At 39.7% G+C, this 13,369-nt stretch overlaps 1 protein-coding gene across 1 annotated transcript in view; it reads right to left on the bottom strand.

Moving 5' to 3' along the window:
* The window catches only part of C5 (complement C5), an 80,039-nt gene that overhangs the window by 24,783 nt on the left and 41,887 nt on the right, over nucleotides 1-13,369 (bottom strand). The window contains exons 22-27 of the mRNA XM_061200005.1: nucleotides 12,941-13,001; nucleotides 6,551-6,640; nucleotides 5,307-5,519; nucleotides 4,761-4,836; nucleotides 1,999-2,158; nucleotides 222-317 (exon numbers count right to left, since the gene is read on the bottom strand). Coding sequence (XP_061055988.1) covers nucleotides 222-317; nucleotides 1,999-2,158; nucleotides 4,761-4,836; nucleotides 5,307-5,519; nucleotides 6,551-6,640; nucleotides 12,941-13,001 — 696 coding nt within the window. The remainder of the gene's footprint in view (nucleotides 1-221; nucleotides 318-1,998; nucleotides 2,159-4,760; nucleotides 4,837-5,306; nucleotides 5,520-6,550; nucleotides 6,641-12,940; nucleotides 13,002-13,369) is intronic.

Raw genomic sequence — 13,369 nt, 5'->3', positions numbered from 1 at the left:
GACATGGGACAATTAAATTCACCTTTCCTACAGACCTCAGCTTTCTCAACTGTCAATGAGTGGGTTGGACTAGATGTTCTCTAGTATCTATCATAATTCTGAAATCCTTAAATTCTGGATTTAAAGTTATTTTCAAGCCCCCCTCTTACCTTCCCCCCTCCCCCCAAGAATATGGTACAGAAAAAGACCATGGGTGTTGGAGAAAGAAAACTCTTACTTACCTCCAGAGGGCATATATCAAAGGCCTTTCTAATTCCAATCACAGCAAAGGCTGTAAGATATAAAGTTTTCTCCCGGGCTTCAATGGGCAAGGTACCCTAAAAATAAGCAATGTTTAAAAAGGAGAGCGAACTGGTGTCTTTAAAGTGAAATGACCTGGCTCGAATCTCCACTTTGGACCTACTCTCTTTCTCTCCCTTCATGCACTCTAGTCGGACTGCTTGCGTTTTTTCAAAGCTCTGAGTCTTACATGCTTTCACTTGCTTTTCTCTCCTCCACCTCTCTACCCTGTAGCTCCACTTCATACCTCTTCACCACGTTCAAGTTCACCCTCTCCTTCTAGACCCACCTCCTCTGCGAAGCACTATTCTGCCTCTGTTCTCCCACATTTTCTCCTCTTAGGGCAGTGACGTTCCTATGCAATGCTTCCAAGACCTTCCAGTAAGTAACCTTTACTTTTCTCTCCAGCTTTATTTTGTGCCACTCACCCTCTGGACTTCTCGGCTCCAGCTCTTTTAATGAACCACCCTCTCGCTACTTCAAGATAACAGGCATGATGTTTGCTCCACTTGCAACACTCTGCCTGCCTCCCTCCTACCTAGCTCCCAGGGACCAGGTCAACCCATTTTCTCAACTCCCCCAATCTAGGTTAGAGTTCCTGCTTTCAAAGAAACTGTATTTCCCTTTTCTTAACATGAATCACACACTTGAAATCACTTACTCAATGTCTGACTTCTCTGCTAGACTGTAACTGCCATGGCCTCAGTGACCACACCTGTTTTGTTCACTGTTATGTCCCTACCATGTAGCACTTTGTACACATTCAATACATACTTATTGAATAAATAAATGAACACACACACTTAAATCTTGGTTAGAGTTATTAGCACTTATACCCCACTTTCCCTACCAGTGTGTGAGCTCCTTTGTGGCAGGGATACTCTCTGGTCCATCCTTCCCACTCTTCCTCCCCCATGGTGCCCCAAATAGGCCCTTGCATGTTTTAGGTGCTTAGTGAATGGTTGTTGAATGGATACGAATAGATGGATGGATGGGTGGGATCTTAAAAAAAATTGTTGTAGTATTTTACTCTTCAAATAGCACCTAGATGATGTCAGTTGCCCGCATTTCTTGTGTGAGTCCTAATCGGTCCTAATTATGGGACCCCTGTCAGCCAAGAGGCCACTTGTGCCTGATATGAAAGGGATTGGATTGGGGCAGGCAAAATAAATAAATAAATAAAAGCTGTTGGATCCTAAAAAATACATTCTAGGAGTAGAAGATGTTGTAGCAGTATTTTGCAGAGATTTTGCAATTCAAGTATGTAAGTGGATTCCAATTTCAAACAACATTTTGTTGTACTTTTAATAAATTGACCCCACTCTTTCTAACAGAGTGTAAATAGGATCCCTTCCATGTTTCACAACAACATCTTGCAGCCTTGACCTGTAAGAAGGCTCTGAAGTTCAAGTTCAGATTCATACCAAGTGTACATGGACAAATTAGCACATTTTACCCGTTCTGAGATCACTAGCACTTGTACCCTGTGACCCACTAATGCCTGTTACACCAGATGTCCAAGATCTCACTCATCTGACCTGTGCTGAATTGTCTGAAGAGCAGGATGAGAAGACCTTTCAAATTCTTTGTACACAAGAGAAGTTTTTTGCAGGATTGCATATATTCTCCCCTCTCTTTTTCATTCTTATAAAATGGATGAGAACACAACTCAAACTTGTAAATAAAACTATTGCTCATCTGTGCATTTGGTTTCCTTACCTGTAATTTTATTGGTTGATAGTCGGAATTTTCCTTGAATGATCCATTTTCTAGTTGACAATTCTCAACCAGCCACAATAAAGAATTACAAATTGAATTTTGGTTCTGATCTACATATTTACTTACTTGTCCAAGTACTCTTAAAGCAAAAGCTGTTAACCTTTGAGACAAAATCAAATAAATAAACATTTAGACATTGAATCCCTTTTGGTTTTCAACTTTCAGTGTGTTTTAGTTCATACAGTGTTTATTCTTGAAAAGAAAATAATGTTTTAAAACACACAATTCCAAAGTAAGTTGTTACCATTTCACAAGGGCAGGGAAGATTTCAGGAAGATCTCCAAAAACAATCAAATGTGAGCAGTACATCTTCTGTGACTGCAACATTGTTAGCTTGTACACAAGCTGAAAATTGATGCCTGATGATAAAAAAATTCTTCTTTCTCTAAAGTTAAAGACAATAGTGTTGAAACAAATAGTTTTGTGTTAAAGCACTGACTCATGGGCATGAGATATGGAGGAACGAAATCATAAAATTCTAGATTGTAAAATTTGTACAAGCTATCTAATCTAAATCCCCGTCTGAAGTCTGAATTCTCTTCCCCAACATCCGTGGGAGTGTTTATCTCGCTTCCCCTTGAGCCATGTTATTGATGCAGAACTCACCACCTCCCAAGGAAGCTCTAATTATTATGATTACTTAGTCAAAAAGCAAGTTCAGTCTCTACTGTCTCTCAAAGAATATCAGAGGGGATCTAAATACTTCATGACCCCATGTGCCCCTTATGCCTCCTTTCTTCCCCTCCAATTCCTTCACTCAGCAGCCCAGGAGCCAGAAGCCCTTGAGACTCAGACCACTTGACTCTCTCCCTCACTTTAAAATTTTGTTTTCCTTTTCCTTTTTAAAGGAATATTATTCTTAGTACTTTTTGTATCTTCCTTGTATTTCTAAAAAAAATTTTTTTGGAAAGTATTCAGGTGTTGGCCATTTTCTTCTATGTATGTTTATCTCCAAAGGAACTCATGGAGTTGGGCCTGGGGTGGTTGGGTCCAAGCGTTTCTATGTTTCTGGCTGGACACCATCCACTCAGTCTTGCCCAGAATCTTGAGAGGCTCTGGGGGTTTCCTGAGAGGCTATCGCATCTTCTCGTGGGGATTTCTGTTCTCCAGGCGTTTAGTTTCCAGCTCCTTCTGTGGTGTTTTACAGTCTGTATCGACCCCCACTCCCTGCATCCTGGGTTTTATCCTCTGGTTGCCATACTCCAGGGGCCTGTGTGTCTTTCAAAATGTGCCACCCACACAGGGTCAGACCCACTTCTAAGGTACAATCTGTGAAACATGGTGACTGGTTGGATATAAAGGAAAGGAAAGGGAAGGGAGGAGTCAAACTTGGTCAGTGGAGGACAAAGTACTGCTGTGCGCTGATTAGGGGAACAGAGGAACAAAAGAATGAATTTGGCATGGAATGTGTTCAAAGGGCTTTTGGCTCCCAAGTCCACAGAAATGTGGATCTGGAGCTTAGGAAAGAAGATAGGCCTTGAGACGTGATTAGAGAATCATCTGCATAGGAATTATGGAAGTCATGGGCAAAGATGAGATTGCACAAGGAGAGAATCTAGAAAATGAGGGTCAAGGATAAAATCCTGGGGACTCTCAACAGTTTGAGGGCATAATTTAAAAGACAATTATTCTAGATTGTAAACCGCTTAAAAGTGTTTCATATAGCAGAACCTACAAAGTACCTGTCACAGTGTTTTTAGTAAATATTTTGTCAAAGCATGATATTATTTTTTGAAAATAAGTTGCCATATGGATTTATTAATTCAGACTGACTTTCCCTCAAATAATCAGAATTTTGGAAGTTATTATGCTTCACCAATTAAGTACTTACAGAGCACCTACTATACGCCAGGTACATACCAGGCACTAGGAATACTTGAAACTGCCCACATAGAGCTTACATTCTAGTGGCGAGACAGACAATAAGTGTGGTAAGTAAGAATGTTAGTGATAAATTCTAAAGAGTAAAGGAAAGCTGGGGAGAAGAATATGAAGTGTTAGGATGGGAATGGCATGCTAGATAGAATGATCAACAGAGGCCTCATTGAGAAGGTGACTTTTGGTAAAGACTTGAAGGAGGTAGGAGAGTCAGCCATGCTGATACCTCAGGAAGAGGGGGAAGAGGGAGTACTCAGTGCAAAGGCCCTGAGGTGGAAGCATGGCTGGCATGTTCGAGGAACAGCAAGAAGGCCAGTGGGGCTCGAGTGGAGTGAAAGAGAGTAGTAGGGGATGTAGTTGGAGAGGTGAGGTAGGGCTAGACCATGTAGGGCCTTGTAGATCACAGTAAGAAGTTTGGTTTTTACCCTGGGTAAGATGGGAAGCTCCTGAATGGTTTTGAGGGACGTGACCTAACATGTTTTAACAGACTCCCCTCTGGTTGCTGTGTTGAGTATAGACTGAAAAAGGGCAAGGGCTGAAGCTGAAAGACCAGAGGGGGCTAGTGTCATAATCCAGGTATGAGATGAGAATGGCTTGGACCAGGGTGGTGGGTTGGGGTTGGTGAGAAGTAGTCAAGATCAGGATATATTTCGGAGGTGCAGCCAAAAGGATTTGCTAGATCAGATGTGGCTTGTAAGAGAAAGAGGGCAGTGAAGGATGACCAGGCTTTTTGCCTGAGCAACTGGACAGAGTTTCCTCTAAGGTTGTTATTCTTTAGTTAATTAACTACTATATGAAAATGCAAGTCAAAACTTTCTACTTACCAAGTGCTAGCACTTCCACCCTTCCACATGCTGTAAGAATAGTCAGTATTTCTGAAGGACATGATGCTCACCATCCCTAAGAGGCACCAGGGAAAGAACACAGTGCTTCAGTGACCCCCATTTCTACTCAGAGAGTGCTTTATTAGCCCCTGGGAACACTAAACTTCCCTTGGTGTTGGGCAGCAAGCACATGCTCTGTGGTCAGCACTGAACTTCTCAAAGGAAGTATATGAATCGCTTGAATTGGGAATTATCAAGTAGAACATTCTGAGCTCATTCAAGAAGGAAGGAAGTACTCTGCAGAGTTTGGAATGCAGGTGTCTTGTATCTCATCCAGGCGTTTTAGTAAGTTAAGCCAAAGCGCTCCAGCAAACAGTATTTATTTGTGTAATACAGTCCACCTCAAGAATTTTTTTTTTTTTGGCTGAAATGCTTTTACAAATAAGCTTTTGTATGATTCGTAACTTAAATATTAGTTTAATCAAACTAATAGTTTAAAAATCACAAGATTTTAATGTATAATATGTGATATAGTTTTTTTCTTACCTTCTTTTAATTTTTTCTTCAAGTTCTGTTTTTGAGTTAATGAGTTAGCAGAAAAAATGTTCCAATTATTTCCTGCTTCCAGGTAGTGAAAAACATAGAATACTGGGACAGTGCTCATCAGTTCTGCCTCTGCATTCCCTTTGGGGAGGTGGGTAAGGATATCAATGCCTTCCTGACTCAGAACTGCAGACATGACCTCACCTATAAGCAGTCCTGAAACAAACAAACAAGCACACAAACAAAAATCATTGTAGGTACAATCAATTTCTGTCAACTTCTAACTGAGTAACAGTATATTTTAAATGGAGATAAGAGCAACCATCCCTATCCTTTCCTTTTTATCTAGGCAGCTGAATTACTTCTCAGAACTGGGGAGAGGAAAAAAATTTGATTAGAAGATGTATTTAAAAGAAACACCAAAAGCAGGCTTAAAAATACCACTGCAATATGGGGATAAGATGGTGTAATACAGTGGGCAGATTACAGCATAGAGGACATGGCAAATTAGTTGCCATTCAACCTGAAAGCTTTAGATATTGTAAACTCTATAAATCAATAGCATCCACAAAGCAAAGTGAAGAGTCTGAACTGAGAACACTCTGTGAGTGCTATGAGAGCTCTGTCTATAACTCATCGCGAGACCCTGGGAAAAACACTTTCTTATATATCTAACTACAGAGTTGGACATGATTAAAAAGGTCTTTTCCAGTACTAACATTCTGTGATTCCAAGGTTTTATCTAAGATAAAATGTAGTCAGGACATTCTATTATTTTGATGATGCGTCATTGAATTTTTAATGGCTGGAGACCAGGGATAAATCCTGCTAAAGACACCACTTCTACAAATGTACTGGCACTCTAGAAGAGCAGAGCTGCTTTCTTGGGGCCATTTGCAGGTCACAAAGCCCTCTCTGGAACAGGACTGGCCACCAGGATAATAGAAAGTCCTTTAAATCTGGATGCAGCTGCACTCTCATTTTAGAGAGGTCTTTGGGCCAATGACAGCCCTCACCCTCCATCATGGGAGCATGCATCTTCATTCAAATCAGGCCACTGGAAGAAGAGGGTTGGAAGAGTGGTTAGGGATTTGAAGGTGGGAGTAGGAATAGGGTACTCCCAGAGGTCCCCTATTGTATCTGCAACTGCATAGAGAAGAGGAGAAATAGGATAATCATGAGAATATTTGATTTTTGTTTGAAACACAAAGTGAAATAAGAAATAAAAATGGCACTTGTTAATTTACCTTTTACACTCACAATCCTTTTGACTTTTGTTTTGGGGACCAAATCCAATGGTAACCTGTATGGGAACTCCTTTCGTCTACTAATGACGCCTGAAATTTAAAAGAAAATTATTAGATTTACACATAGACTCTTTTATAACAACAATATTAAAATTTAAAAGGGAAATTAAAAATAATCAAGGATTTTTTATCAAACCCTAGGTTTATATAATCTCATTAAATAAAGCATTAAAGTTGACTGTAAGCTTCCTGGTCATTACACGATAGGAAATAAATAGGTTATATAAATCTTATTCATCAGTAAAAGGGAGCATGCTGTTTTGTCCAAAGACAGAAAATTATTCCCGGAACTGAAATCTAAAAATAACTAACAAGTAATTCCTTAGTCAAGGAAATGTGAAGATTAGCTCCATTGGGAAGCATGCCCTGAAATCCCTTCTACCTTCTCCTCTCCATCTAACTTAGACACTTTTTCTTTCTGCACAATAACAGAGTTTAAGCATGCTGTATCGGAGCATTTTCTACTGTAATCGTTGGTTTATTTCATGAAAATGATAGTATTTATCATTCTACTGATAGAATACCAAGCACACTGCTAAGCTCTTTGAATGCATTGTTACACTGGATCCTCACAACAACCCTATGCACCCTATCCTCACAACAACCCTATGCACATTTTATAGATGAGAAAACTGAGGCTTAGAAAGCAAATTGCTCAAGGTCACAGAGCTAGTCCAGATGAAGCTGCATCTGAACTCAGGAAGCTTTACTGCAGAACCCATAGTAGTCACCACAAAGAGACTCCTCCTCCCATTGTCCTGCTAAGAAAGCTCTCTGAGGGCAGAACCATTTTTATTGAACGCTGTAGTCCCAAGCACTTAGTCCCTGGCACATGGTAGATGCTAAAAAAAAAACACTAGTGACATTTTGCAATTGCATGGCCAAACCACATGGCTTTGCAGAAGAGACAGGAATGTTCCTCTTCTTTCCTCATCAACCTTTGATAAATGCTGAGGATATAATATTAAAATAAAACTCAGTGAAGACATTTGAGAGCTTTGCAATGTTGATGAAAGAGTACTGAGTTCAGAAAGAACTTACTCTGGATGTGACACTGGGCAAGACACAATCTTTCTATGCTTTGGTTTGCTCATCAGTTAAATAGAGGTAATAGTATTTTCCTCAAAGGGTTTTTATAAAGATAAAAATAATGTAGACAAAGCATGGCAAACAGTTTGTGCTCAATATATGGTACTTATGACAGTAAGTTGTTGGAGATTATCTAAATTTGATCCTCCACCATTTTTTTCCATTGATACCTGCCCTTGACTATTTCATTTCTCATTATCAACTCTTCTACTAGATGGAAAAGGTACAGAAAAAAAAGCTAAAACTGAGAGAAGTCAATTTTACTCCTTGTCAGAGATCATAAAAAAGACCCATCAAGGCACCACTTATAAAGGTAGGTGCCAGAGAGATTAAAACATTTAAAAGTTAAATCTTTAAAACCAATAGGATAAAATATGCAATAATGTCTTTGTGAACTAAGATATATAACCATAAAATGAAATTATAATGAATTTGACTATATCAGAATAAAAGATTACTGTTCAAAACCCACTAAGGTTTACGACTGCTCAAAGAAGTATATGAAGGACAAAATCAACAAGAAATAGACAAGAAAACCCAAGTGGAAAATAGAAAAAAGTGCAAAAGATAGGAATAGGCAATTCACAGAATGGAAGTCCAAATGGCCAGCAAGTACATGAAGAAATGTTTAGAAATCACTGTAATCAGAAGAATCCAAATTAAAACAATAATGAGATGTCACTTTATACCCCTCAAAAAGGGCACATTTTAGAGAGGCGAGTAACACCAAGTGTTGGTGAGGATGTGGAATGAGGAGAATCCTTATGCAGTGCTGGTGGAGGTATAAATAGTACAGCCATTCTGAAGAGCAATGTGACAGAAGTAAATGATATTCAGTATATGTATGCCCTTTGACCCAGCAGTTCAACTCCAAGAAACATAGTCCAGATAAATTCTCACACAGATTCGTAAAGGGAGATGAATAAGGATGTTCATTGCAGCATTATTTATTTTTTTTTTAAACATCTTTATTGAAGTATAATTGCTTTACAATGGTGTGTTAGCTTCTGCTTTATAACAAAGTGAATCAGTTATACATATACATATGTTCCCATATCTCATCCCTCTTGCATCTCCCTCCCTCCCACCCTCCCTATCCCACCCCTCTAGGTGGTCACAAAGCACCGAGCTGATCTCCCTGTGCTATGCGGCTGCTTCCCACTAGCTATCTATTTCACATTTGGTAGTGTATATATGTCCATGACACTCTCTCACCCTGTCACATCTCACCCCTCCCCCTCCCCATATCCTCAAGTCCATTCTCTAGTAGGTCTGTGTCTTTATTCCCATCTTGCCACTAGGTTCTTCATGACCTTTTTTTTTAATTTTTTTTCCCTTAGATTCCATATATATGTGTTAGCATACTGTATTTCTTTTTCTCTTTCTGACTTACTTCACTCTGTATGACAGACTCTAACTCCATCCACCTCATTACAAATACCTCCATTTCATTTCTTTTTATGGCTGAGTAATATTCCATTGTATATATGTGCCACATCTTCTTTATCCATTCATCCGATGATGGACACCTAGGTTGCTTCCATGTCCTGGCTATTGTAAACAGAGCTGTCATTGCAGCATTATTGATGGTAGTGGGGAACCTGTCACTAGGGAATGGGTAAGTAAAATTGTGGTGGAATTGGAACTGAGCAGAACCCTGAAGGGCCCCCAAGTACAAAAATGAGCAGTTAATGATTAGGACAACAGTCACAGACTGAGTGTCTGATGCATATTCCTGAGTTGTTTTACAGATACTGTAACTGCCCCCAGAGGAAAAAAGCTAACTGCATGAGGACCAGACTGTAGCCATGACATTAGCTGCTCCATCTTGAGCAGTACTGAATCTATGGCTAGCACAATTCCAAGAACTGGCCTCAAGAGAATGGGATTAACATTATTGCTCATAATAAACTATATCTTTGTGGGCATCAAAATAATTGTATCTTGCTCTGCCCATATATGTAAGCAGGCAACTAAAATTGTCAGCGAAGATGTAACAGACCCATGTTGACATTTTCCACTCTGAGAATATGGTGCCCTATGTCAGCATGAAGAAAGTTACAGAAGATGGAGCTTCACCCCTGATCCCATAGAAATGGAATGATGTTTGACAGTGGGGAATTGAAAGAAGCTCTTTTGCCCCTTTCCTGTTTGTCCATTTCTGTCCCCCTCTAACCTTAAAAGAACCTAATTATAGGAATGAGATCACTAGGCAGTTTGACCTAACTCCTAACTTATGTTCTCCTGAATGCACACCATGCAAAGAATCAAAGAACCTGTTGATTCTTTTCCTAGATAAAAAGAAGCAATAATGAAGAATTAAGCAGTTAAAGAATGACTAGCTCTACAGGGAACTCTGCTCAATATTCTGTAATAATCTAAATGGGAAAAGAATTTGAAAAAGAATAGATGCATGTATACATATAAATGAATCACTTTGCTGAACACCCGAAACTAACACAACATTGTTAATCAACTATACTCCAATTTAAAATAAAAATTTAAAAAAAAAAGGGCTTGCCCGGTGGCGCAGTGGTTACGAATCTGCCTGCCAATGCAGGGGACACGGATTCGATCCCTGGTCCGGGAAGACCCACATGCCACGGAGCAGCTAAGCCCGTGTGCCACAACTACTGAGCCTGCGCTCTAGAGCCCGCGAGCCACAACGACTGAACCTGCGTGCCACACCTACTGAAGCCCGCGCACTTTGAGCCCGTGCTCCACAACAAGAGAAGCCACTGCAATGAGAAGCCCGCGCACCGCAACCAAGAGTAGCCCCTGCTCACCGCAACTAGAGAAAGCCCACCGCACAGCAACGAAGACCCAACGCAGCCAAAAATAAATAAATCAAAAAGAAAAAAAAAAAAGAATGACTAGCTCTCTACCCCCAACAGCCCCTTTAGAAATCCTGCAGGCAAATCACGTGGGCAAGATAACATCTGAAGAGTCAGCCAGTCTGCACACAATGGAGAATGATGCAGAATTCAACCTCCTGCCTAGATGATTCACTGAGATTCTTCCCCCCTTCTCCTTTAAAAACTGTAATGGCTGAGCAGAAACTTTGGAGTTGGTCTTGGGATGCGAGTCTACCTTCTCCCCAGATTGCTGGCTTCTCTGATTAAAGCATCTTTCCTTTCTATTGACATTTGCCTCTCAAATTATTGCCTTTTGAGCGGTAAGCAGCCGAACCTGAGTTTGGCAACAGAATACACTCTAAAATACTGTGTAGAAGCAGTGAGTTAAATGCATGTATAGCAATAGAAATATTTGTTTAAAACAGAGTATTGTGTTTAAAAACTTAAGAACTAGAACAGGACCTATAGCACAATACCTTTTATATGTTAAAAAAACATACACACACAAAACAACCTTTCCTCCATATTCTAAGACATATTTCAAGCATATTAGATTGGGGGCATTTGAAGGAAGGGAAATGGGAGTGGAGGTCAGGCATGAGGAGAGAAAATAAAACATGAGAGGGGCCTGCCCAAACCAATGATGATGATGTGCTGAGAACTGAGGTGGGTGAGGAGCTGAACTCTCTGCATCTGAGATACAAGAAGAATTGGGGGAGAGAGCTTGTCAGGCAGAGAAAGCAGGAACCAAAGGCTAGGGCTAGTCGTGTGTACTGAGTTTCTGTGTTTAGTCTCTTTTTAAACTGATGTCACATAATTTTAATTCCTATTACTTTACAATTTGTTCTGATACCTCATTCTCCCTCACTGATATTTTTCTCAGATTTCCTCTAACATTATTGTCTGTTTACTTTTCCAAATATGTTTTTTTAGTCTTTTAAAAAAAACTCTGTAAAGTGTCATAGCGGTATAGCAATTCCAATATACACAGATTGGAAGTATTTAAAAAAATCTCTGAAATAAACTGGACAGAATTGGTTGTCATCTTTACCCTATTTAGCACTCTGGAAAGTAACAAAGCTGCCTGAATCTAAGTTGTCTAAAATGATAAAGGAAAAAAGTCATATGACAAGATTGGAAAGAGGCATAGATTCTTTTTTTTTAACCAAGATTTTTGATGGAGAGATCTATTCCCCGATAAAAGATCATTGCCATCTTGTAGGCCTGATGTTCACACCTGGGATGGGTAAGACAGGGCTGTTTTGGAAAGCTGTTTGCAATAATGTTAGTATAGCAGGCATAAGGGGGAAGAGAAAGAGAAGACAAAGGAAGCAGTGGCTCTGAGGTGTGATGTGACTGCATGAGGCCAAAACCTCAGAATTTGTCATATAACTCCCCATATATCCTTCACAGGCTGGGAGGAGGTCTGTGTGAAGATAAAATTAGAGAAAAAAGTTTGCATGAAGTCATCCTTATTCAGTTTATGGGACTCAGCTGATTAGAAATGTAAATATTAATTCTTTGCTTTCCTAGAGGAAATAGCACTCTGAGTATAGTGGTCTTGATTTGTAAGAAAACTTTTTTTTTTTCCATTGCTGTATCACTGAAAGAAAAGAAGAATGATACAATGCAACAATAAGGTAAATTTCAACCATTTAATAAGAACTACAGTAGTCTGTCTTTTTTTGATGAAAAGAATTGTTAACTGAAAACATTCTAAATTTCATAAATACGGAGGTATTTAGGCCTTGATGAAGTGCTCAAATGTTTGCACAATTCTAACTTTAAGAAGATTCAGAATATCTCAACTGGAGGAAAAGCAAGGAAGCAGGAACAATGAGGAATGGCTTTGTTAAGTAATTTATCAGCATTATTGTGTTTTCAAATAATGCATGTTAGATAAGAATGTAAATGACTTTTTCTTAGGTGTCCTTTGGACTGATGGTTCTATAAGAAACTATTATAAATTATTATTGTGATGGATAGAATGGTAAAATGACTAATACATAAGGGAAGTCGTGCAATGATTACTATTTCAATGCTTTGTATTTAAAACTAATGGGGTTACTTTGGGAATTCCCTGGCGGTCCAGTGGTTAGGGCTTGGTACTTTCACTGCCTGAGTTCGATCCCTGGTGGGGAAATAAGATCCCAAAAGCCACACCATGCAGCAAAACAAACAAACAAACAAAAACCTAATGGGATTATTTTTCTTTGTTCTAAACCCATCCAGATTATAATATAACACATGCTATCAAAAATGGCAGTGAACTAAGAAGTGGATATTTCTGATTCTAGACAATTAACATTTTTAAAAGTAGTGTTTCAGCTTACACATCTCTCTAGGGCAAAAGACAACATATAAAATACAAACTCATTTTGCCTACCGTAGATACCCTTTGGGTCCAGAGTAGTGCCAGCATAACTTTCCCTTTTGACACCTTCCGGCTAAAATAAAGGCAAAAATCATTCAGTTAAGAACATAATTAGGGGCTTCCCTGGTGGCGCAGTGGTTGAGAATCTGCCTGCCAATGCAGGGGACACGGGTTCGAGCCCTGGTCTGGGAAGATCCCACATGCCGCGGGGCAACTGGGCCCGTGAGCCACAACTACTGAGCCTGCGCGTCTGGAGCCTGTGCTCCGCAACAAGAGAGGCCGCGATAGTGAGAGGCCCGCGCACCGCGATGAAGAGTGGCCCCCGCTCGCCGCAACTAGAGAAAGCCCTCGCACAGAAACGAAGACCCAACACAGCCAAAATAATAAAAAAAAAAACAAAAAAAAAACATAATTAAATTTATATGACCTGAATGCTTGAAT

The sequence above is a fragment of the Eubalaena glacialis genome, chromosome 9, assembly GCF_028564815.1.
Source record: "Eubalaena glacialis isolate mEubGla1 chromosome 9, mEubGla1.1.hap2.+ XY, whole genome shotgun sequence".
NCBI classification, from domain to species: domain Eukaryota; kingdom Metazoa; phylum Chordata; class Mammalia; order Artiodactyla; family Balaenidae; genus Eubalaena; species Eubalaena glacialis.
This window is presented reverse-complemented; position numbering and strand designations above follow the sequence as displayed.